General features: G+C 33.8%; 1 protein-coding gene and 1 long non-coding RNA gene across 12 annotated transcripts; both read left to right on the forward strand.

Moving 5' to 3' along the window:
* Positions 1 to 83: 83 nt before the first annotated feature.
* On the forward strand, positions 84 to 3,251 carry LOC126872671 (omega-amidase NIT2-like). Its single transcript, XM_050632797.1, has 5 exons — positions 84 to 776; positions 864 to 1,010; positions 1,571 to 1,755; positions 2,150 to 2,318; positions 2,593 to 3,251. The coding sequence occupies exons 1-5, from the start codon at positions 692 to 694 to the stop codon at positions 2,724 to 2,726; spliced, it is 720 nt and encodes a 239-aa protein (XP_050488754.1). The 5' UTR covers positions 84 to 691; the 3' UTR covers positions 2,727 to 3,251.
* Positions 3,252 to 7,545: 4,294 nt separating this feature from the next.
* LOC126872683 (uncharacterized) lies at positions 7,546 to 26,389 on the forward strand. Of its 11 annotated transcripts, none has more exons than XR_007692102.1 (12): positions 7,546 to 8,940; positions 10,684 to 16,444; positions 16,956 to 17,354; positions 17,537 to 17,746; positions 17,863 to 18,060; positions 18,227 to 18,322; positions 18,394 to 18,548; positions 18,877 to 20,681; positions 20,758 to 21,036; positions 21,112 to 21,380; positions 21,464 to 21,560; positions 21,723 to 26,389. It is a non-coding gene; the product is annotated as an uncharacterized LOC126872683 (long non-coding RNA). The 11 variants fall into 11 exon arrangements; XR_007692100.1 differs by having other exon boundaries at positions 7,550 to 8,940; positions 17,537 to 18,060; positions 18,877 to 19,753; positions 19,830 to 20,681; XR_007692093.1 differs by having other exon boundaries at positions 7,550 to 8,940; positions 17,537 to 17,791.
* Positions 26,390 to 26,482: the final 93 nt, after the last annotated feature.

Raw genomic sequence — 26,482 nt, forward strand, 5'->3', positions numbered from 1 at the left:
ACAAAAAAAGAAAGAAAAAAAAATAGAAAAGGAAAAAAACCACAAATTTTGGTGAAGCTATTTTACTGAAACTTATTATATCATTTTAACAGCTATATATAAAAAGTTGAATTATTTCCTTTCGCGCAGAGCAATTTTATTTCAAATTTCTAGCTTCAGAATGATAATTACGTATTTGTAATTATCAACAAGCTTTAAAAATATGGAATATTCAGCCAGATGAAATATAGGTAAAGTATTTAGAAGAAAAAAGATTGAAATGTTTTATGTAAAACGATTAAATTAAGTGGTTGAGTTTGAAAATTTGACTCGGTTTAATAATTCAATGGAAAAAATATTCGCCCTATGAAAAAAAATTCATGTTCCTGTCGATATATCGGCGAGGTGCTCCTCTACTTTCGACTACTCTGCAATTCAAATGCAATACTCGAATATACATGGCGAAAGAAATGGAAATTGAGTAATTTAAGGGAACCAATTACTCTCGCGTCGACGTAACTTCAAAATGTTTCACGTGTCGGTGTTTGCGAAATGAAGTTCGTCGTTATCCGATTAACACGCTTGCAGATGCGTTCTTTTTGTTGCAAAGTAAATGAACAAATTGTGAACAAATAATGTTTACAATTACATCAAAATTAATGTCCTAAACTTTACCAAGAATTATTAAAAATCCCTGCGTATTGCTTACGTAATGTTGATATTGAGTAGTACCATACATAACCTCAACATTATGATACTTACAAACATCGCTAAACAAGTAGTGCGAACGATGTCGAGTAAGTATTCACTATGTAAAAAGTATTTATAGATAAAAAGTATGGGAAATATATAACCGAATGTATTTAACTTTTCCAACATTTTAGCATTTCGCTTGGCGTTGGTACAACTTGAAGTAAATGAAGTAAAACGCAAAAATGTAGAGCGGGCAGTTTCCTACATTTCTAGCGCAAAAGAGCACAATGCTGATATTATAGCTCTTCCTGAATGCTTTAATTCACCATATGGAATACGTAATAATTTGTTTTTTTTCAATAATTTACTATGTGTGTAACAACTATATAGAAAAAGTAAAAGTAGACAAATTACCTTACCGTTTATACTTCCATAAAGATTGTGAATTGATTCGAGAATATAGGATTTCCCCATTTTCATGATTATCGTGATTTTTGTATAAATATATTTTTTAAGATACTAATAATTAGGTACTTATAAATTAGTATTATCAATTATTTTGCATTTATAATTCCGCCTCTAGTATAAGTGTTAATTGAAAACTAACTTTATGTTTCAAAAAGTACTAGCAAAGTCGTTGAGTAACAAGCCACTGATGCTAACACAAATAGCATTGTCGTAATTAAATATTTCTAAATATTCATTTTTCATTTTGAACCTGTAGAAACAATTTATTATATATACTATTAGCTAAGTAATTGCATATTTAATTAAGTCGAAATATAAAACTTAGTTATTTTAATAATTTAAAAAATAAAAAACTGACAAACATTTCAATTTAATTTATGGTTGGAACAAAAGACAGTTATTTTTCATTAATTGAAATATTGCAATGCAGAGTACTTTCCAAAATACGCCGAGAGTATTCCTGATGGTGAAACGAGCGTTGCTTCATCGAACGCAGCTAAAGAAAACAACATCTATGTAGTTGGTGGTACGATGCCTGAAATAGAGGGCGATAAATTGTACAATACCTGTACTATTTGGGGTCCCGATGGAACTTTGATAGCAAAACACCGAAAGGTAAGTAATATATTCCTTTATGGCTTTGAATTTGAAAATATTGGGGTGAAGAAAGTGACTCTATCTAGGAATAATTTAGGAATATTCATATGTACATACGTATACTATAACCAATTCTATAATTTACGGTTTATAAAATACGTTATGATACGGGAAACGCCCATTTTTGTTGTAATGTGTAATATAAATTTTTCACATACTTAAAATATTATTATACTTATTTTTTCTCCTTTTTAAACATTATTAAATGATAAGATTTTTTAATAAAAGAAAGTGATAAAAACGCTGTCAGTTATTAAATAAAAAATAATTAAAGTTTAGGAGTTGGTAACTTTGATATTAAATTACAAAAGTTGCAGCAATAGAATTAGCGACTACATTTTTATGTTATTAGGTACATCTATTCGACATCGACATTCCTAATAAGATTACTTTTCGAGAGAGTGATTCACTCAGTCCTGGTAACTCCCTAACGACGTTCGATGTGAAGGGCTGCAAAATAGGTATTGGCATTTGCTATGATATTAGATTCGAGGAAATGGCACGCATTTATCGGAACAAAGGTACAGTAACTTAATCGATCAATACTTAACTAGCAAAAAATTAAATATCTTTCTTAAATATATTCTATATAAAATTAATATAATCTGTAACTCTGTATAAAAAGAAGCTTAATTTAAAAAACCAGTATATTTGCTGAAAATGAAACAAATAAAAGAATTAAAAGCACAATAAGAGGACTGTCCTCGCATATTCAGAAATGATGGAATGTGAACCGTGCAACTACGAAGTTAATTGGTATTCGGTGGCTTCATATTTCCTGCTTCTCTGGGTTAGGTTGCCAAATGCTGATATATCCAGCGGCATTCAATATGACCACTGGACCACTGCACTGGTCATTACTTCAGCGTTTCAGAGCGAATGATAATCAATTATACGTTGCCTGCATATCACCGGCTCGTGTTCCTTAAACAAGTTACGTCGCATGGGGACATACACAGTTGACCAATCCCTGGGGAAAGATTCTTTACGATTTGGAAATTCAAGAGAATATGGCAGTCACCGATATCAAAAAAAAAAAAAAAAAAGTCACCGATATCGGTAATTTACAGCTTAAAATTAAAAGCGAGAGATCCATGATGTAATTAATTTTTAGTCTCGTTAATTTATCGATTTAGCCATCTTCCTCTGTATTTGTTGAATTTATTAGTAAGCATTACTTATTACTTCGTATGTTTCTTTTTTCTATCAGATCTAAAAGTTGTTGAGGAAGTAAGGGCTCAGATACCTACATTTTCTCAGAGACGTACAGATTTGTACGACACTGTCTGTAAGAAGGAGTAACTCTACACTAAAACAGAAAATGTTTTTTTATAATATTTCTACTACGATATCCTTTTTTTGTGAATTATTACTAATTTCTTATCATTTGTACTAAATGAATGACTCAATTAAGAAAACCAAAACGTTATAAATAATAATCTGTATATCTTGTGTATCAACATGTAATTGGATATTATAATAATATAGGAATGCTATAATAATATAGGATAATAATATAGGAGAATAGTAATATAGAAAAAAACTACATGCTTTTAAACACCTTTAATATCGATCACATAAATTGTTATAATTCACAATGATTACGCATACATAAAAGACCCCTTGATAGTAAAATTTACGATCAAAAGGCAATTACGTATCGTTTAACAACATTTAATTTATAACACCTTTTAAACATTTAGACAGATTAACACATAACACTTCTTATATAGAAACATCAATTCGAAGTTATCAGCTTGGAGAAATTGGTCGATTAATACCTGTAGATTGTCTGTCTCGATGAAAGACTTAAAGAGAGCAAAAACATGATAATGCCGCTAATATAATATTCCTTCTTTCTTGTATCTGTCTGCCTCTCAGGTCGTTTTACTAATTACAATGAGTAATTTCGACTTCTTTGCGCTCTCTTTTAACGCATTCGAGACCGAAAGAAATTCATATCAGTCAGTAGGCAAGGGTATAGTATACATATTTTATATATAACTTATGTAGTAATGTATATATCATGTTAATTTCATATTTTTTTCAATATAGAATACATAATACATTATAGAATAACATAGTATATAATTTTATATTTTAAAAATATGAGGCATACTATTTAAGATTGTCATCGATTTAAAATCAAAGTATGCAAAGGATACCCTGGAGAGAGTAAAACACAGAATCATTCTAACTAAACATTCAGATCGTACCGACACCTAGGTATCGTCTAACAATTAAATCTCGGTCTCGAATGGATTAAAATGAAATACATACTTGCAGCTTCAACATCTTCAATATCGAGGAGATTCAAACTTTACAAATAAATGCGGCCTGTTCCCCTTTCCACGACAGACTCTCATACAATATCCGCTCTTATCCAGGCTTTTACTTGAAACCAGCAATGCGTTCATTTACAATTTAAATTTACCCGGACCATCCACTGAATCGTCAGCCCTTTATAAATATATAATGAACCCAGAACATGTGCCTGTGCCCCTGGTATCGACGCTTGTGATGTTCGTACCGGAACCTTCGCACAATTTCAATTTGTCACGCGTGAACATCGATTCTTCCAAGGGTCACAGCTTTATGCGGCTAAATCCTTTAGAACGATTAAAATGATACTAATGATATGGTATTTTTTACAAAGATTTAACATATCCATAAAATAGGAAGTTTCGTGCTCTCCTATTTTATATTAATTATAAATTAATAAGTTTTATATGTGTTATTTATAGATCTAATAAATTTTGTATTGGTTTACAGCAGGTGCTCCGGGTATAAACAGACGACAAACGAACAAATAGAAATTCAAACTATTGTCGTTGTTTAACTCGCATGGGACTATAAGCTCGAATTGGACTTAAACGTTACGATCGTCGAGAATAATTACTATATGTACCCTGTACGACGGGCAGGGAATCTTAAGTTATTAACGGCAATTCCTTTGTGCATAATTCAGGTTTATTAACAACCTGTAATGGATAATCATCGATGAACTCTTTTTGAATAAAGTTCACATTTATAAAGCAAACACTATAAAATACGACAGGACAATTGTAATCGATAAATAACATTTTATTAGGATATTATAAGAAGCTAAGATATCGAGTTCTAATTGTGAATATCAAGCGCGCGTCGTTCGAGGAGATTACCAATATTTTCTTCCTGCTCCTCTACATGGCGCTACGCGGGACTCGCTTCTGAGCACGTCTTTCTCGTTGGAGGCTTCTTCTTTCTTTTCTTTCCCAGTAGAATTTTTACACAATTCTTTCTCCCTTTTATCATTAAATTACCTTTAATTCTTAACGATCTTTAATCTTTGTCTCTTCTTCCCTATATATATATTTTTGTTTACTTTTCTCCGTAGCGAATTTTGTCTTTCTGACGCAGGATTAGGTTCCTGGACTTAGGGAGTTGCTACACGCCAGCTCCACCATGGCGACGGCATTCACTAGGCAGCCTACATAGCCACCTTTCAGCTCACGCTTCGGGACACTTTTTTCGCTGAGATTCTCCGCGATGAGGCATGAAAGCAGAGACCACCGTCTGCGGAGGCATGATTATTCTATTGTTCCTTTTAACGAGTAATCGTTTTACTCGAGTCCTCTTACTAAACCGTAAGTACAAAAGACTATTATACTTAGATAGGTACTTGGTCTCAAGAACCAACTTATTTTGGTCTTTCGATTAAGTTCTTAATTAAATGCTCAATTAGATATTCATAAATATATCTTCATAATATTTCCCTCATCTATTTCTTTGACATTCTAGCAACCTCGTTAAGACGTCCGCCACTTCAACTTCTATCTACAGGTGGCAAAAACTGAAGCTGACCTTCTTCATGGAGAAACATGCCGAAAATGGCATCCGCACGTGTGAATAATTATACTCAGTGTCCAGGTAGATCTTTCGATCATCCGATAGAAGTCGTTTCTGTTTTTCAGAGTTCGTTCACGCCTCCAGAATGTAAAAATATCCAAGGAAGTACCATTAGGAAGCAATGAAATTCAGAGCTTCTGTGGTTATTCCTTTTTCTGATTGTTTCTTTTCTTTGCCCAAAATGGATGATTTCTATATCAAATTGTTTATTCGTATTTTTTTTTTTTGTTAATATTCCTTGAGATTTTCAATCAACTCGATTTCGAATTTTTTAGCACCCGATCTTCTGGTTGACGTCGTTAAGAAAGAGGAACGAGTGCACAGGAAGCATGGTCGGCGTGAGCATGATTAGATCCGGTCTGCCCGATGACCTTGCCAGTGATAATAGCGGTTCGTTAAGGTGGTTGCAGTCTTGGTTTGCTTCTGTTTCGATTTCCAGCGAACTCGTCAGCCGGCATGGCTTCCGAGATGCTCCCCCTGAAACAAGTCGAAGGGAAATAATTAATGGACTCTCTGTTCGATTGTACGTGGATGACAAGCTGACCGCAAAAAGAAATATACAAATACGATTAGAAAATATAATCCGAACCCCTTTCGGTTTGATCTGAAGGTTTCTTTTTCTAGACGGAACCAAAGATTCTTATCTGGTTTATGGCGAGCTAAGGAACTCTTTGAAAACAGCATTTATAACTTTCGAAAAAGAGACAGGTATTTCTTGCGCGAACAATTGAATAATTAATTCGTTCTCTAAATATCCTTATTTGTTGTTCCTAAAATACATAATGATTGGAAGCTTCTTACGGGAAGCGCAATCAGCCGCTGATATCATTGAAGTCGAAACGCCATTAAAACCATATTACGATTCGCATGCGACATGCTCCATTCATGAAAACACAAAAGCAATAAACAAGTACAAATCAACGAAATAAATCCTCCGAGAACGAGACGTTACAGGAATTATACCATTGCGAGGATACAAAAGACTTGCTCATGAGCTACTTCCTTCAAGTAGTCGAGCGGTGTATTTTCCGGTCGTTAACTTCCATATAATGGGATATTAAAGAGTACGGACACAACGCTGCTATTTTTCAACTGTTCATTATCAAATTACGCAGCGGGAATCGTTGCAACGACAAAACTGTAACGACTCGTACCTGCGTATCTTCCATTTAGCTACGGTAAACGCTGACTTGTCTGCGTTTTTTTTTTTTTTTTCACTTCCTCGTTACGGAAACCAGGAAAAGTGATTCACAATACAGTTTCTAACTGTACTTCTCGCGATTCTTTCTTAGAAACAAGCAATTGCTTCTTTTCAATTTCCTAAACCTATAATAAAACAGTCCATTCCTTGAATAGAAATTAACTTTAAAACTTTAGGCGCATACATTGTACGTATCGTATGTATGTATTTTGATTTGAAAAGAAACGCGGCAAACGCCTTTGAAAAGACGTTAGGTTTTCAACACTTTAACTAACTTAATTCCAGCGAGTCGTAAATCTGCTGCATCTCAACATCTGAATATCCATCTTTTACAATGACTTGTTCTCCAATTTATTAAAATTACATCTCTCCCGTTGCACCGACCTTCTTTAAAGGTTCCCGCGGCAGGTTGAACCCGCATCACGTATCTTCCCTCTTCCTTCCGCCCCCTGTTCCCTTTCTCTTTCTATCGGACGGGAAGAGCGGGAACACTTAAAACGCGCGAATCACGCGAGCGCCTCACGATTTGCGAAACATCACGTGAAAATCACCGATCCGATCTCCGTGCGCGCGGTGCACCGTGGGGGTAACGATTAAATCGACAGGATATACTTTATTGGCTATTCCGTTATTACAGGCTGTAGTTGGCGGGAAAATAGTCATTATGGATCGATGAACTCCATTGTAACAACGCACCTTCGAATTGCATCGGAAACGCTTCTGTATTGCGTCCACCGTATAACCTATCATCGTCTGTTTAGGGTAAATCAGTGGATCGGAAGTTACGTTTCTATGTTTCTCGCCTGTCAGTATAACACTGTGCAAGAGATACAGCAAGATCCTAAAATCATTCGAGTACAAGTAGCGTAAAATGGTCGTTTAAATTTCAATAAATTAACTATTCATACGTTAATTGTACGCGGTCAGGATTAAGGGGTACGGCGATGGAGAAGATTTTGTTAGCTAGATGTTGAGTAAATAATCGAAGATGATAATTTTATAAATGTTTCGTATTTATGATGATGGAAAAGATTTAATTTGAGTTACGTTACGTTTGAATAAGATAGACTTTTCCAAGAGTGGAGGATTTGTAGAGATAGTGGACGTAATAGTAGTATGATTTAATACTTGATGTGTCTTTTTTTTCTTTGACATATAGGTCACTGTGGGGAGTAATATTGATCTAGATATAACTATCTTTTCTGAGAAGTACGTATATGCTTATGGGAACTATGTTTGGTTAATCAATAGAGCCATTCTTTTGAGAAATTGAATCTAGAAGAATTCGACGATATTTTGCCTTGTTTCAATAGTACATCATTTTAAAGAAACGCCTGCGATTATAGTATATAATTGCACATAGGTATATGCAAAATTGCATTTTCAAATAATTAAATCAAAAATATAGGAATGTATCAATGGGAAGAATATTTGTTAAAGATCTTTCCTTTTTAATCAAATTCGTCCAACAACCCCATTCTCGTCAAACATAAAATGAACGGTGCCTTTCTCAAAGAAACAAGAAGAAAATTGCTGTCGTTCTAAAGTTCTTCTCCATTGCTAAACTACCGTTCGTGTTTCTAGTTACGCTCCAATTATTCGATTGTAAGAAGCAAGCAATCCCTCCATCCAAGCGCTAGATATAGTTTCTCGAGTAGTTCTCTTCAATACCGTTATATCGATGAACTCTTTTTGAATAAAGTTCACATTTATAAAGCAAACACAATAAAATACGACAGGACAATTGTAATCGATAAATAACATTTTATTAGGATATTATAAGAAGCTAAGATATCGAGTTCTAATTGTGAATATCAAGCGCTCGTCGTTCGAGGAGATTACCAATATTTTCTTCCTTAACAATATTAATTACGAAGTTTCGATACCGTTTATGACATTAAGATCTCTTGATAAAGTTGTATCGTTAAAATCTTACTGTTCCTAGGGAAAATATATAGTTAATATATATAGTTAAATATATATAGTTAAAACCGGAATATATATAGTTAAAACTTCCAGAGGAGCATCTCGCAGACAAATTATTGATTGTTAGTGTCGATTGACTGTAATCGATATTTGGTGCGTGAAGTTATATGTTTCGTGAACCTGCGTTGATGCAGGGATTCTGTTGCAAATCATAAACTAAAGAGCCACTGGTCAAGGTGAAAGAGGTTCAATAAATCCAGTGTTAGTGTAATTTGACACTTTATGTGCACCGGGTGTATGCAAACAGAGTTTGATGTTCTGAACACCACGGTTGTAAGATTTTATTGAGACCCCAGTATTGTATCCGCACGGTGTGACCCTCTGTTGATGATTGCCCTCTCCACCAGACGTTTAGTCTCATCTGTCTATCGTGCCTTACCGGCCAGGGGGTTTCCCTAACATCTGAGATATCAGATTTGCAGCTCGGAGAGGACAGATAATTCGGAATATCCCAAAGAAGGGCAAGGTACTGGCCGAGCCCCAAATCACTTACATAGAATTACTTACATAGAATTACTTACATAGAACAATCACTTACATAGAATCTTTTTTTTTTCTTTTCTTTTCTTTTCTTTTTTATTTTCTTGTTGAAATTATAATTAATTCTCACGTCGAGAATTTTCAGTTAGTTTACTTAGTATTATGCAGTGTTAGCTGATTATTAATAATAAGTTAAGACTTATTATAGATAAATATAATTTACTCACATAGAATAAATTCATTTAATTAATTATGAGATTAATTCACTTACATAATTATGACATACAAGTAAATTTTATAACCACAAATTTTTAAATGTTATACTTTGAATCTGTTCTTACATTTAATTTTAATTTTAATTTAAAAAAAAACCTTACAGCCAGTACCTCTAAAATATTCGATAAAAATTCTGATGAAACATTAATTGAAACATCTAAACGCAACAGAGAATGGATATAATTATACAATTTTCCAATATTTCAACATTCATTCATGTACATCGATTTTTATTATCACATTTGTTTCATATCTGAAGAATATGTATTTGTTGGCATCAAAATATTCTCTGTTTCAATCCTTGGTCATTTTAGATCGAGACTTCAAAATCTTCTTGATTAAAATTCTTAAATTTTTTTAAATGAGAATCATTAATTAGAGGACAAAAAGTTGCTTCAATTATTTGAACATTCTGCTATTCATACAATAACATATTTCATTTTAAATTAAAACGAGAATAAATACTATTGTGTATAAATTTAATAGAACGACACACGTGATTTGTAGTCAACACTGTGACAGTTTGTGCAATTACCTTTTAATCGAGTGGAACCGAGAGCATTTTCAAATTTCTATTAACCAACAGTATTATCAATCAATTTTAACAATGATTGAAGGTTGCAAAATTAAATACAAAATGATTTATTAATAGCATACGTAGTGTTAAATTTGCAAACAAGCAGCGTATCTTTTAAGAATAATAAAGACACCAGAAAATAAAGATAATATTCTAATTACATTGCAAATTAATGAATAATTTAAGAAATGTATATTTGTTATATTAATGTATCACAGATTCTAGGTAAAGTATTAATTTAATTTACTTATTACTTAGGAGATTGTATTTGAAATATAATTACAATTTGTAATTATATAATAATGGATATTATAAGAAGCTAAGATATCGAGTTCTAATTGTGAATATCAAGCGCTCGTCGTTCGAGGAGATTACCAATATTTTCTTCCTTAACAATATTAATTACGAAGTTTCGATACCGTTTATGACATTAAGATCTCTTGATAAAGTTGTATCGTTAAAATCTTACTGTTCCTAGGGAAAATATATAGTTAATATATATAGTTAAATATATGTCGGAGATGAAAGGACACCGGAACCGTGGGATAGCCCCGCAACATTGCAATCTAAAGTCTACTATAACTGTAACTAAACTATTGTATTTATTCAATCCGATTGTAATTGTTCGAGATTAGTGACGGTGAGCTTTGGCTCGAGGTGACAGTCTGTCGCCCAACGTAGCCGCGGTCAAGGGATGAACGCTTTGCCTAACAAAGGTATGGAGTAATTCTATAGTTCTCCTTAAAAGAAATATTCGTGGCGACACGCGACAGTAAACATTCCAACGGTTTCTGTCCCGTGGCTCGCCACACGCAGACCCTATTCTTCGAGTAAGATGATTGCCAGATGTCGATGCGTCTCCGCAGTACATGTTCGGCTAGCCCGAGGGCCCGTTATAAATCTTAAGGTTTAGTTAACTAAAGTCCTTCAAACAGACAAACAGTCTTTGTCCCAACTACGGGAAGATAGGGGAGACATATTTTTCAACGAGCGGCGTCTCCCACTAGCAACTTTCCCTCGAGGGCGGCTAGCATCTTTTTCTAACCACCGATATGGAGATTGACCAATTAGCAGCAACGTCAATTTCCCTTACTTCCTAAACGAAGGCTTTCCTCGACGAATCCGATGATCTCGTGTCCTTAGACACACCCCATTATAGTTTTCCTCTGTGGCATCATCGGGACGGGACGGGCATTCTTTTACGCGCTCCCGTCGACCAAAGAGTAACGTCTTTACGCTCAGCAATTATTTTTACGAGTCAGACTTAGATTCAGCGAGAACGCCCATCTGTCATCCCGTTGGCCGCGGATTCGTTATTGAACCGGAGACCACTGTCACTAGTGTCGCGGACGTCTCACCGCCGTGGTAGATTGTCAAACCTGTGTTATTCATACCTGTGTCAATAAATCGTATCTTCGTTACACCGCAAAGATGGCTACCTTCAATGAAGACTCCTCAAACACCGACAACCCTATCCCCAATGTCATTCCGACATATATATCCACCGAAAATGCGCTCTTGTAGACAAACGCTCGATTCGCGTCATAGCTTTTAAAGCTTGTCGCATCTCAATCCGTTGGAAAAAGTTTTTCCTGTAGCATATTTTATTTTTACGAACCAACAAGGTCTTTGTTTATTTCCTTCTTTTTTTGCTCCAATTTCCCCATTGTTTTTTCAAGGATAGTATTTCAGAGCCACTAGTCAAGTTTATTGTAACAATAAACGTACGTTTCGGAAACATTTTGTGCTGTGAAACAGAATACACTAAAGTTTGAAGGTCACATCGATTTTCGAAAGTTTATAAATGGAGGTGTATGACAGTATCACCAGCTGTTGCTGTCCCCAAGCGCCAAAATACGTTCTGACTACTATTTTATGTATCTCACAGAAGTATGTCTTCATTCATCATCTCCCATGCCATCCGCCAACGTGTTCTTAACATGTTATCTCCTAGTAAAATATTGATGTTGAGTCAGATATCCAACTGAATAATCTTTTCGGTGTCTACTATAAGACATTTAAAACCAAGGCTCGTACACACGTGTGCTTATACGTCAGATGTAATACTTAACACGAAACCTGCTTATATTAATATTAAATTTATGCATAGTAGGATGTTCGACCTTTGTAAAAATGAAATTATAATACATACGGTTTCACCGTGGAAAAGTGAATCTTTCTAGCATGTCCACGCAAATGCAGGGGAGGGGAGGACTGTGCATGCACCAAACAACTTTACGTTCGTAATTTTTCACACAAATGTACAACTGTAGGGAAAAAATTATCTCTGATTTTTCGGATGTTAGGAATCGATAATATCGCATAACGGAATGCTGTGTTCTACGTATTCTATTTTTGTTACGAAAGTGGTACAAACGAAGTCCACATAAGAATAGTACAACAAAATCGGTTGAGGTTAGGTTATCGTGCAGATATCGCGGCTTTTGCATTGGAAATCACGCAACTGCCAGTCTCGTCGTTCCTTGTAAACGAAAGAAAGGTATTGTAATCGGTCGGAATTAACATAAAACTCGTCGCATGCGACCATATGGCCTGAATGTTGAATAAACGAGAGTAGAACGCGAGCTATGTGATTCTAACCGTTTAGGCGGAAACTAATGATTGTAACCAGAGCCGAGATATATGCCAATATTACTTTGCTCGACAAAGCGTATAAGATGAGGAGAGAATCGCGATAAGGTAGAACAAGAGACAGATATTCTCTAGTCTGTCAACTAGATTGAAATCCTATAGCTATAACTACAGTGAATCCATATTCTGGCGAATTGTCTTTTCACAAATGAAGCTTCTGAAGGACGGAATTGATACAATAACTACTGTTCATTCATAACTACTGTTGTAAGAATCTATATATTTGTCTATCTATATCTATATATATATCGATCTATATATATTTGTCAGAATGTCATTTTATCAAAAAACCCATCCTCTGTAATCATAGTTTAACGAAGCATAATTAATAGAAGAGGTAGAGCGTTAAGTGGAGATGATTTAATCACAGTTAAGTAGATAAATCTTTATATTAGTCTCTTTAATTAAAATGTCCTACGTTTTATTTGCATCATTTTTTTTCTTCGTCCAATTTAAAATATTTAAATAACAATAGCCTATACAATATAATTTTATGTAAAAAAATTGATTATACCATGTTTATTACAGATATTTAACATTTTTGTGTACACACAAAATTTAAATTATACCTCGCTTGAGAACAAAAATTCTATTTGTTTTCTTAACATGTACTAATAATTATTGATCAAACTAGAAAAAGCTGGAGGAGATTACTTAGGAAGATTACTTAGCATCTTATATTCTTGGCAAGGCTCGAACGTTTTATCTTCCTTTAGATTTTCCTATGTTTCCATTTCTCTGACTTGCTATTTTAGTTAGCTTAGTATACGTGCTATACATAGGTATGTATAGTGTCATGATCGCGACAGTCGTGAGTTACCCACGCTTTATCCTCTGTAAATTAAACTATTTATAAAAGAAGAACAAATTACATGTTAGAACTTTCATTCAATTTACCAATACAAATAATTTTAAACAAGAAAAAAGACCTAATGCAGTGGTTTCAACTTAAACATATCCAACAGTTATTTACGAATAAATAGTATAAATCTTTTAGCAACATGAAATTCGCGATATTTATTCAAATATTTATATTTACAGTGCGCCATCAGCAAAGAAAACGTGTTTATCGAAACGTGCGCTATCGATTTTATGCTTTTGCCACGCAAACAGGGAAATTGCAACTCAAAATTGAATTCGCACTGCAAAGCGTTGACGTTACGACATCAATTACATACTTCAAAAACACCGAAGGTATCACACGGAATCAGAGAGATTCTATGAGAAGTTAAACGCATAGTCACCCTATTGGGAATAGGATTGCTTTGATTCGAGCTCAAACATAGGGAAAGCTGAAAGAATCTTTTGCGGATCTTCCTTCTTCTCTACGTTGGATTTTATACAAAACGACTTTAACCTTTTCAAGGAAATACGGAAATAAGGATTTTAGATAGAGAGATTTATCTGGAAGGAAATGGATAGAAAACGTAGAACCAGTTCTTGTTGGTTGAAAGATTTTTTCTCTTCGCAGAGATTCAAGCTTTAAAGAACGATCAAATATGTGCGCAGCTGACTTACGCGTGAAGTTATTATTAAAAAAAATTGTTGCATTTAAAAGGATAAATATTAATATAAATTTAAAAAAATTGTTTGTTCAATTATCATAAGTTTAATTTAAATTTAAAAAAATTGTTAGTTCAATTATCATAAGTTTAAAGATATGTAGATATTGTATTTACATATCGAAAATCAGACAGCAATATTAATTAACACACCTAGTCAAACGCACACGTACTTTAAAACCGTGCTTTAAAATCGATATTCGCTGAAACAATACATCGCTCTGCGCTTCCAATTTGTTTTCGCACGAAGAATCAGTCCACTCATTGTTACCGTCACCATCTCTACCGTAATCTATATTACTCGAATAAATTCTATATCTTGATTGGAAAATCACATATTTTAACGAACTTCCTTATTTTTTGTTTTTTATGACTTTAATTGGCAATTTCCATAATGTTCTATAACTTGACAATAGACTGATAATATTTCAGGATATATATACATACATCATGTTTTTGAGGATTCTGTAGTAAAATAATTATAGTTGGGGAGTCCAACTTCCCAAACCGCGACAAACATATTTCACACATCCACGACGACTTTATAAGCAGACCCCTCGCGGTTTTGGGAAATCGATGAAGGACCCTCAATTAAACATATCTCAGAGGGCAGATCGACGATGCGAAGAACACTTCCAAGCCCACACCCGACGCACCAGCGAAGGACGATACATCGTCGCTCTACCTTTCAACGATCAGCTTCAGTCACTCGGATCCTCTAAAACGCTGGCAATTAAACGACTCGCCTCACTCAATCGCCGATCCCAGCACGACAAACGCTTCGAATCAGAATATCGAACGGTAATACAGGAATACCTGGCATTGGGACACATGACGAAGGTCAATGTCAACCACTCCGACGACAACGGATACTATTTACCCCATCATGGCGTGACCAAAGCATCGAGTCAAACCACCAAACTCCGAGTAGTTTTCGACGGATCGGCACCAAGCACTACCGGAACCTCCCTAAACGATACACTTTACACAGGACCCAAGTTACAGGAAGATTTATTTTGTATATTAATTAGATTCCGCGCTCATCAGTACGTACTCACTGGCGACATCGAGAAAATGTATCGGCAATTCCTCGTACGACCAGAGGATCGGAAATATCAAAGGATAGTATGGCGCAGCGCGAGTGGAGAAACAGAAACATATGAGCTTAACACCGTATACTCTTATCATAGAAATAGAAGCAGTCCTCAATTCCCGCCCGCTAACTCCTATCTCCACCGATCCAAATGATCTCCTAGCCCTCACTCCCGGACATTTCCTCATTGGCGATTCATTAATGTGCTTACGTGATCGAGATTTCAGAGACATTCCATCGAACCGACTCTCCAAATGGCAGCATATCCAACAGCTTAAACAACATTTTTGGAACCGCTGGCATAAGGAGTATTTGAACGAGCTAACCAAACGCAATAAATGGAGCAAGGGTGGACACAGCATCCAAAAGGGCACAATCGTCATCCTCAGAGAGGACAACGTTCCCTCCATGCATTGGCCTCTGGGCCGAGTTATCAAGGTTCATCCAGGCGCCGATGGTGTCATCCGGACAGCTACAGTTCAGACGGCAAAGAGCATTTTGGATCGGGGCGTCAAAAGGCTTGTCCCACTGCCAATTCAACCCGATCTCGAGAAACCCGAACAACTAGCCACCGAGACGAAATAAGATGGGAACTTCAACCACACCTCCCTAGTTTGATCGGTACCCTCTCAACGGGGAGAGAATGTTACGCCATGCGGCTTACCATAGGTCATATTCTTAACTATCGATCGCGGTACTATAATGTCGCAGACAGATCGTCGTGTCTGCCCGGCAAACAAACATTGTAGTGGCAAGCGCATGGTTCATTAAGCAGGGCGACTTCCAGAAACGTCGACTCGTGGCCCGTATTTTACCTCGCAGTAAAAGAATGTGGCGTGATCCGAACGTAGTGGGGGTCGCCTTCCAGAAAAAACGAAAAAAATCGAAAGGCGTTCAGAACTTTTCGAGAAGTCGAACCGTCAACACATGTGGTATGTCGCGCATTACTTATCAACCAAAACGCAGTTACATTTTTTTTGTTCCATTTATATCTTTCTAGTTAATAAGTTGTTGAAATAAACATTAATTTATTTGTGTTAATTCTGTGGAATTTCATTGAACTACCCTTATTATCATAATCGAAATAAGGGGATCGATCAGTTCGTGGCGTCAATTATTTAATCGTAACGGGAACTTACAACTCTCGTTGACGTGCTATCTCGCGATCGCGTCTCTCCGCGAACGGTCGAAACAAAATGATTCACTAAAAACTGTCCTGAATTCCTAAGAATTTATTTACCGCAAAACTGACAAAGTGTTTATTTAAAAAATGAGGTTGAAGGTAGTCCTTTTCTTTCATTTCATTCATTTTCATTTTCTTTCTTAAGTATGGCTAACACAATATCTAATCAATTAAAATTTTATATTTTCACGTGAAAAGTTTCTTTAGATAATTATTATCAACATGATGACTAACTCTTACGGATTAATACGTGTCTGTAGGGCAATCCGGTGGACTTGATCGGCTTTTTACTTCGAAAGTTGAGTAATCGGTGTCGCTTTCTTACGCATCTTTGAACTGTATAAATGTTTTAAAATTGTTTGATCCAGAATGTACCACACCGGACAATCAAGAAGGCAGGTGCCTTGACTACAGAAAATGTAAACCTCTGCAAGAAATATGGCAGATACAGTACCGTACAGCCACCGATTTTTATAGACGATCAGTGTGCAGATACCAGGGCAATGTTACGATCGTTTGCTGTCCGAACGATCCAAACAAAGAGAAGAGAGAAATTTTAATAAAAACTGTGTATAAGTATAAGGCTTTGCGACCACCATACTGTGGTTTTAGCAACGTCTCTCATACCAGGGTGGTCGATGGTAAACCAGCTGAACTTGGTACGTTTTATGTCTTTCTTTCCGATTAATAATAAGCCATTTACTGCAAAGAATGAACTTTAAAGGCATTAAACAGCACATCAATGTACGTTTCAATTACTACTAAATAATAATGCTATGATTTTATCGGTAGTAACTTTACTTATTAACTTGAATTATTTCTTTCTTTTACTTCATGTTAGGAAGAGTATCTTTTTGCTTGAAATAAAAAATTGATATAGGAGTAATAATATGGATAGAGATCAAAAACTGTTAGGGCAGAAATTACACGTTTGAACTTTATAGTTCAGTATAGTTCAAATAGAAATTATATAGAATTATTTAATAATTTGTATTCCACTGGAATAAAAATTTAATTTCTGTCTTTATCAAATCTCTATTTCAGAGTATTTGTACGTATGTACTTATCGTCTGCTGTATGATCGAATATCGAATAGGTAATAATCGTTGTTACTCATTATGTGAGAAAAAATTATGTATATTCACAACTATGACTATTGCATTTTAGGCGCTTGGCCATGGATCGCTGCATTAGGTTTTCGTAATCCCCGAAACCCAGACAAACCACTATGGAAGTGCGGAGGTTCCATGATATCGGCTAGGCATGTTTTGACCGCAGCACATTGTGCACATATGGATGGAATAGAAAACATACACAATCATAATATTGCCATTCTTAGATTGGTGGAGGAGGTGCCATTTTTGAGTAAGTCCTCAAATATATATATATATATGCTATTGAGTATTACCGAAGTATCATATCCTGAAATTTCTTACTGTACACATATATTGTGTCATAAAGCGTGTACAATTCTTTCTTATACTTTTGGTCATTCGTTTCCTGCATTTTCATTTATTTTTTTATTTTTCAGGGTACGTATATCCCATTTGTACGAAAGAGCCCCTACGAAAGAGCAACTTCGTCGGCTATAACCCCCTTGTTGCTGGATGGGGAGCATTAAGATATAGTAAGTGATATCAATTTTATAATAAAATTAAACAGTTCCATTCTTAAATATCTTTCTTATTTTCTTCGTAGGATGACCACGACGTAATGCATTAATGGAAGTACAAATGCCAGTGATTAAGAACGCCGAATGCAAAATAGCTTATTCCAAATTTCCTAATGCACCTGATATCACTGATGGTATAATATGCGCCGAACATGCTCAGGGTGGAGAGGATTCTTGTACGGTAATTAAGTTACAGAGTTACTACAAACTATACGGTATCTGAAGACACGTCAATTCGAATTAACATCAAATCGACGTCTTAAACATTAAAAATAATAGATAAACACAATTTAATAGTTTTGCCCACTTCTCACACCTCGTTATGGTATTTAATCTAATTTCCTTCTAATCTTAGTTTTGCTCAAAATACATATAACATGTACATTATAAATTGGAGTATTTCAATACACAAATCAATAGAAGATTATTACTGTATATAAGTATAATTTCAATACAATTCGATCGATATATTTCAGTATCTTTGATTAAAAATTTAACGATCCTTTCAGGCTGACCGCTGCGGACCACTGCTGATACAACATGAATTAACCTCGTATTTAATAGGTATTGTGTCTTATGCTTATAAGTGCGGCACAGCTGGGTATCCCAGCGTTTACACTAGGGTCACATCGTACCTTGACTTCATTCTCCAAGCGATGCAATAATATGATATTACTGTTCCATAAATATCTTTGTGTAAAAAACGTAAAGTTAGATTTTCTTATTGTGGAGATAAGAAACAGCTCAAATTTACATTGTTTTGTACGTTACAAATTATAGGCTTAAAATGTACGAAATGTAACTTTGAAACGACACTAATTTTTTACGCACGATAAACCTCCACGACTTAGGTATGTAAAGATGATAAACGTATATTAATTCTATTAATTTGGTAATAATAAACCAACTTTCTGAGAAGTTCTGTAAATTTCGTTTCTGTTGTATCAAGAGAATAATGGAATATTCCACTTAGATCGTATACTTCTTGTATGTACATACAAAATTTTCCGGCTAATCTAAAACACTTCATAAGATAGAGAGCTTCTAGAAATTCGGACACAGAGAGTGCATAAAATACAAGATAAGTCTCGTGTCTTTCAAAATTATTTTTTATTCGCTAAAAACGTCCTGTGTACTCATGCAATCACATGCAACCTCGAAACTTAACTTATTTTTTATCACTTTCCAATTCAATACACTGTTTCTGCATTTTTGACTATATGTAAGAGAAATTTCCATTCAGCCAAAGGTATACTTACAAATTACAGATTCCTACACGACTCTCATTAAAAATTTATCCGCACTCCAGATAGTTAAAACTTCTGTCGACCGTATTGATCCATCTGCACTCTTCGTATGACGTCAATATCTGTTCAGTGCTGCTGCGTAGGTTTCATTGTGTTACGTCAATTCGTTTGTGACCGTTGCGCGAGTAATGGCGCTTTGCAATGGTGATTTGCAGGAAAACAGTGCAAGATGCTGTGATTCGTTTCTTGTGGTCGGAGGTTATGTTTGATGCCTATATTTATCAAAGATTTAATGCACATTATGGAGAAAGTGTTTTGTCACGAAGTGTGTTTGAATGGGCACAAAAGTTCAAAGAAGATCGCACAAGTGTTATGAAAAAACAGCTGGACGCCCGTCCACATCCACGATGACAACATTGAACGTGCTCATGAACTTATGCTCTATGGAATAGACGAGTGACACTGGATAATGTGGCAAATCATTTGCAAATCAGCCACGGCTCTGCTTATGCAATAGTGCACGACAGATTTGGATTTTAAAAAGTTTGTGCGAGATGGATGCCGAAAAAGCTGATGAAAAGGTGAAGACGACGATGCATTCGTGGTTCGCAGCTCAGCCCAAAACATTTTTTAATGAGAAAATACGAAGGTCCTTCGGCAAATGGACAAAGTGTATACAGAAATCGAGTGATTATGTCAAAAAATGATGTATGTCTTTTTTGACAATTGCTTAAAATAAATTCTACACCGACAGAGCGGGTAACTTTTTACTCACCCTCGTAAGACACTTAAATTTCCAATCTATTATGATGAATAAAAGAGCTTATACTATTAAATCTAATTGTATTTTGTTGCATGAGAGTACACGTGTATGTGATGTACATTACCTTTATATCCCCTTGAACGCTTCAATATTGCGCATATATACTATATTTTGTACAGCTTCTATAAAATTTTGTATGTTTGTTTAGGCTGTTAATCTAGAGGCTGGAGTACAAAGAAGTGGCACAATGATGTGGGCTGATGACATTTATAATTATCAAGGAATCACCCCTACATTCGCTCAGGTATATATCGTTGACTATAATGTATTTAACATATATGATTGTTAGAATATTAATAATTAATTTTTAATTCTATCAGAATTTTAATGAAACTGTCCCTTGGGAAGGAAGAACTGATACCTTGATATCACAGTTTGTACATCCTATATATACGACAAATTTTAGAACATTATATAACGAAGAACCAGATCGTCGTGGCCATGTGATGTGAATAAAAGGACTTGAATTTGATGATATTTTTATAATGTTAGATAACATAACTAAGTATCTTCACAGTAAGATAGGATGACATGGTTTACATGATCTTAATGTTGTTCACTTGAGTGATGATATTATAAGGAAAAGCGTAATATCACAGGTAGGATGATTCATAATTTAGAACTACTAACTCATGTATGTATTAAAAATTAAAGAAATATATTAAATTTTATAGGATATTTATGTTTAGTAACCAGTAATTCAGAGATTGGTATTCATGGTTACTATAACGAGGCTGTAGAAACGCACCCTTTCTTCTTTGCAAATGGTCCTGTATTTATGTCTAAGCCGAAACTGGAACCTCTGAATAATTTAGATTTATTCTTGTTATTTTCTAAAATACTTATCTACAGTATACCATAAGGAATGATACTGTATCGCACCTAATCAAGTGCCTTAAGAAACATCAACAGGATATCACAGTAATCCCTTATCGACTGATATGTAAGTAAAAGTTATCTGTCATTGTTATACACAATTATGTGTTAGTGTTATACACAGTTATTTATCATTTTCTATTAATTCAGTTGTAGCCACTACAATATCTATGACACTGGTAGTAATTATAAGAACAATAATGATGTTCTATAAGAGGAAATGATGATTAGGAACAAAAACTTACAGGTAAGTCAAAGTATATGTTATTTGCCATTTGAAAAGAAAGTTACTAACTTGGAATTTTTTGATAAATAATAATTGTGCAAAATATATTGGATTTCAAATTTGTCAAAAATTGAAATTTAAGAAGCACTGTAATAATATAACATTAATATTTTGATTTTTCAGGAGATATCATGCGGTGGATGGATAATATGTAAAAAATATTAAGCAGTATATGAATTTTCATATTGCGTAGAGATAACAAAATGAATTTTAAAAAATGTCGACATGGTAATAAGAAATAGCATCATGACAAAGAATATATAAAGACAGTTTCATTTTTTATAAATAAAAATTTGTTGTTCCAGATTTTGAAATACAGTGAAACGTTTAATTAGTATCTTAATATCTTTAAATAATTATTATTTTAGAATCAATTGTAATTGTATCATACGTACTTTTGAATTCGTGCAAGAACATATGTAATTTTGAAGTAGTTATTATTAGGAAATTGTTAGACGCGAACAGTATGCGAAAAGTTAGTATGCAGTGTAATAATTATCAATCAAAACACAAGAATTAAATTCTTGAGGAAAAAATTTCCGGAATTTCTTATTTACATGATTATAAAAAAATCCATAATAAAAAGGAGCTGCTTTCTAATACTTCTCTTCCTTGTAATGCCTACGTTAACAATAACGAGGTTCGACTTTTTGTTTTTAGAGGGATACTGGAAAATTTGAAAGTACAGTACCATTGGGAAGAAAATCACGATATTGAAAACGATATTTGCAAGTAAATTTCCAAAAAATCTGTTTTCAAATTTTCGCTTTCTATTTCACATTAAAAGAAAGGGAGGTCTGCCTTCTTTTTCTGCAAGACAAAACAAACATTCTGAATCTCGTATCAATGAATGATGTCAATAAGTTATTTTTCTTTTCAGATTGAACAATATTCCAGATTTATTCATAATTTCATACTACGCGAAGAATAGACTTTCATAGGTATATAAAGGAAATATTAAGTATAGGAAAACTCTTTTTCGTTGTAGGTGACATATGCTTCACAGTTGAACACATGTATTTTTGAACACATATAAATGAAAAAGTACTCTTATGGAGAAAAAGAATTGATACCTTCGATTGACATTAGATAATGTTTATAAACTTATGAACAATCACTATCAGTTTGTATTTTAGGTGCACACGCAGATTTGTTGGAGTTCTTATAAAATGTACTTCCTGTACGAACGTTTTATTCTTCCAAATTTTACGATACTATGTCTCATATAATAACTATATGGATTAAACGTAATATAAATAATCCGAAAATAGACTCGAACGACATTAATTGTCTTTCTATTTATACCAATATGGAAAATACAAGTAAAGCTGGAGCAATAGTATGCAAGAATGGACTATTTATTATTTTAAACCAAATCATAGCATATTCAGAATGCACAGTATTATCATGAAATGTAAATGAATCAGTTGTAAACGAACGATTTTACTGTAAAATCATTGCCTCTTTTTTTTCATCTGAAATATAGCAGCAATGAGTACATTCTTTTAATATATAATAAAACGAGATATCTTTATAAAGTTACATATGTCATCACTGGTAACTGTTATCTCGTATGACATCAAATATACCGTTAGTATGGAATGATATTTTTATGAAGATATACTTTAATGATAGATTTTATGAATGAAACGTTATATAAGAAAAATTATCTCTTGTTATTCTATGAAGTGTAGTAGCTAATGAAGATTAATTTTACGAAGTATTAGAGCAAAAGAGAATTAAAAAATTAAAAAGATCTAAATAAGATTGTTCGTGTGGCTTAATTATCTCAATTCTGGTACACCACTTGTTACATTCTAACTAATTAGCGCTAAACAATAACTTGCAAATATTAAAGATATTAACACCTAAAGGTTTTCAGGAAATTTTATAATATTTGATTATTGTATATCTAGTCATTGATTGATAAAATTTCTTGTATAAGCATAGATCGAGGTTGACGTCATACGCAGATTGCATATCATTGACAGGTATCGTTTTAATTTATTTTATGGTTAGAATAGTTTGAATATTATACGAATAATTATTTCCATTCGAACGATTAATAAATCACGTACCTATAAAAGATATATTACGAAAAAGACGTGACGAAACAAAAAAATATTGGAAATTCCGTTGTCATTAGATCAATTATTTTTGCAATGATTTTTATTTCCATGTAATTACATATGAAATGGCTAATTCATTAACATCTCCTCGAATCGAATATAATTCGTTACACTTCACAACGATTCAAATAATGGACGGGAAATATATAATAACTTTCCTGTCCTTGCGTTAAAACAGTACTGTACAAATCAGATGATACAACCTAACCCTAACCTAACCCCAAAAAACCCAATTACATCCACATTGCATGACAGCACACTTGCAATGGATTTTTGTGATTTCAATGTCACAGACAATGACACAACTAATCAGAACACGTTCGAGGCTATAGACATTGAAATTACCGCGTGTTTAATACGTTTAAAGCATAAATCTAAATTTCACGCGATTATTTCTTTGTACATTGTGAAACTCTTAAATTATCTTAATCGAATAAATAATCCTAATGTAATAAAACATCTTGAAATAGACCTAGATATCTGAAACAGAAACTCGAAGGATAAGAAATCCTAAAAGGTACTAATCCTAAAATAACAAACTCCTAAATAATAAACAAGTGATAAAACCTGTTATAAATAATAAACCTTACCTGGAATAATCAAATCCTAACTAATCGAAAATAAAATAAGGCAAGCAATTCTTAATCTTTCAAGTAATTTTTCCGAAAACACAGAAAGATAGAGAAATTAAAAAGACGCAGCACAAATTGCAGCACAATGAAAGTTTCGGAGCGATGAATACGATCGTATTAAACTAAATAATTTTCAAAAGTGAAATTACACTGAAACGTATATCGATGATATTTGTCATTTCTACGATCTGTTTCGCTTGATCGTGCTTCTTTTCTGATGTAAATTCAATTTATAATACGAACTAAGTTTCCTTTATTATTATTAGTCCTGCGTCTTTTTAATTCGTCACTTCTTTTATTTCAGAACAATGACGGGCTCCAAGATGCTGTTCGGATGTTTGGCGTTAATTGCTTTTCTGCATCCATTAGTTCACGTTTGTACTTCGAGTAGTACAGCTCAAGGTTTGTACTTCGAGTTGTCTTTTTCCATGCACTTCAAATTCCAATACGATCTGGTCACGTGGCCTTCGTACAATTTCGAAATTTTACCTGTTTGGTAATCGTCAATGAAAAAAGAAGTTATGCGTGACCTCAACACATTGAAACAATTTTTATGATTTTTTATTTGCCGGTTGGTCAGCAAGTTAATGGAAAAATTTCACTTAACTATTCGCGTTAATTTCTTCGGTTTAACTTTTGGGAAATGCTTCGTTAGCTTCGGGAATATTCCAACGATTCGTTTTACGTACAAAATAAGCATGATAAATATTACATCACGGTAATGAAAACTATTGGCGTAATACCTAAGATAAAGATGCAGAGACATTCTTAGAATTTCTAATGACACCTTTATAGATTTCTCGTTTAATATCGCTACTACATTTGAATCACTTTTACCTAACGGTGTCACATAGTCTCGTTGGAAATTTGTCAAATTCCTTAAAATGATCACTGAAAATTTTCCTAAATTTCCAAGAATTTATTTATCACGAGGTAAAGAAAATGTGTATTAGAAAGATGAGATCGAAGGTTTACCATTTTTTCAATTATGGCGAACGCAATATGTAATCAATGAAAATTTTATATTTTCACGTTGAAAGTTTCTTCAGATAATTATTATCCAGATGATGACTAACTCTTACGAATTAATGCGTGTCTGTAGGATAATCCGGTAGACTTGATCCGCTTTTTATATCGAAAGTTGAACAATCGGTGACGCGTTCTTATACACCGAACCGCGAAAAGCAAAATTTCATATGATCTCACCAATTTCGGATGTCAGTCAAATCAGTCAAATCAGTCAAATAATAAGTTCGCGTTAATATACACGTTCGATTTTTGAAAAGCTTGTTCAATTTAATAAGAGTCTTGGTAACAGGCTTATGTTTTTAGACCTAATTGGTTGTTTTCATTTACAAGTACCTCGTGTTAAAGTACTCATAAAATGACATTAAAATCAGAAAACTAATAACTGAAAGATTATCATTTTTCCTCTGTGGTAGTTTACATATAACATAATGCAACTAACATGTCACGATTAATGCAAAATAAATAAATTACTAATATAGACATTTTTTTAGTAATTTGTATAATCGTGAAACGAATTGGACTTTCTAAAGGCAAATATTAAAGGAAACATGGAATTGATGCCAAATCTATCACAAATATTATTTATACTACTTATTTGCGCAGTTTGAAGCGAATCAAATTGATGAAGGTTTCTTTGTTACATGTTAATTTACATTTTAAAAGACATAACAGGCACGCTAATTAGTTTGCTTAAGATACTTTCGAGATACCAAGTTAGACGCGTTTCCATGAAATCATATCAATTTTACGATGATATTTTTCTATCAAGCATGCAATTATAACCGTATCGTTGATTAGTGCATACAATTATCCATGTGCATTCGTCTTTCCGAGTACCGCGCTTCAATATTGCTAATTTCAAATTCATACATTAATCTTCGTAAATGCTTGAAAATGCTATATAACTGTATCAGCTTCTGTTAAAAACATTTTATAGTAAAATCTCTATAAATTTGTAATATTTTTTAGACAATTTGAATTCATTATATTATACATCATACATTCTAGTCATTTCTAATTAAGTTACTTTTGCGATGTTTAATTATATTTTATGTATATTCTTATAACTCTCTATGTTACGGCGCGTACGATG

This window comes from Bombus huntii, chromosome 13, assembly GCF_024542735.1.
Source record: "Bombus huntii isolate Logan2020A chromosome 13, iyBomHunt1.1, whole genome shotgun sequence".
Lineage (NCBI taxonomy): Eukaryota > Metazoa > Arthropoda > Insecta > Hymenoptera > Apidae > Bombus > Bombus huntii.

Excerpts from the sequence above, each read along its gene's own strand:
- LOC126872671 (XM_050632797.1), top strand. The coding sequence starts at position 692 with ATGTTGATATTGAGTAGTACCATACATAACCTCAACATTATGATACTT. Across the intron at positions 1,756-2,149 it reads TGATAGCAAAACACCGAAAG|GTACATCTATTCGACATCGA; the intron begins GTAAGTAATATA and ends TTATGTTATTAG. Across the intron at positions 2,319-2,592 it reads ACGCATTTATCGGAACAAAG|GTTGCCAAATGCTGATATAT; the intron begins GTACAGTAACTT and ends TCTCTGGGTTAG.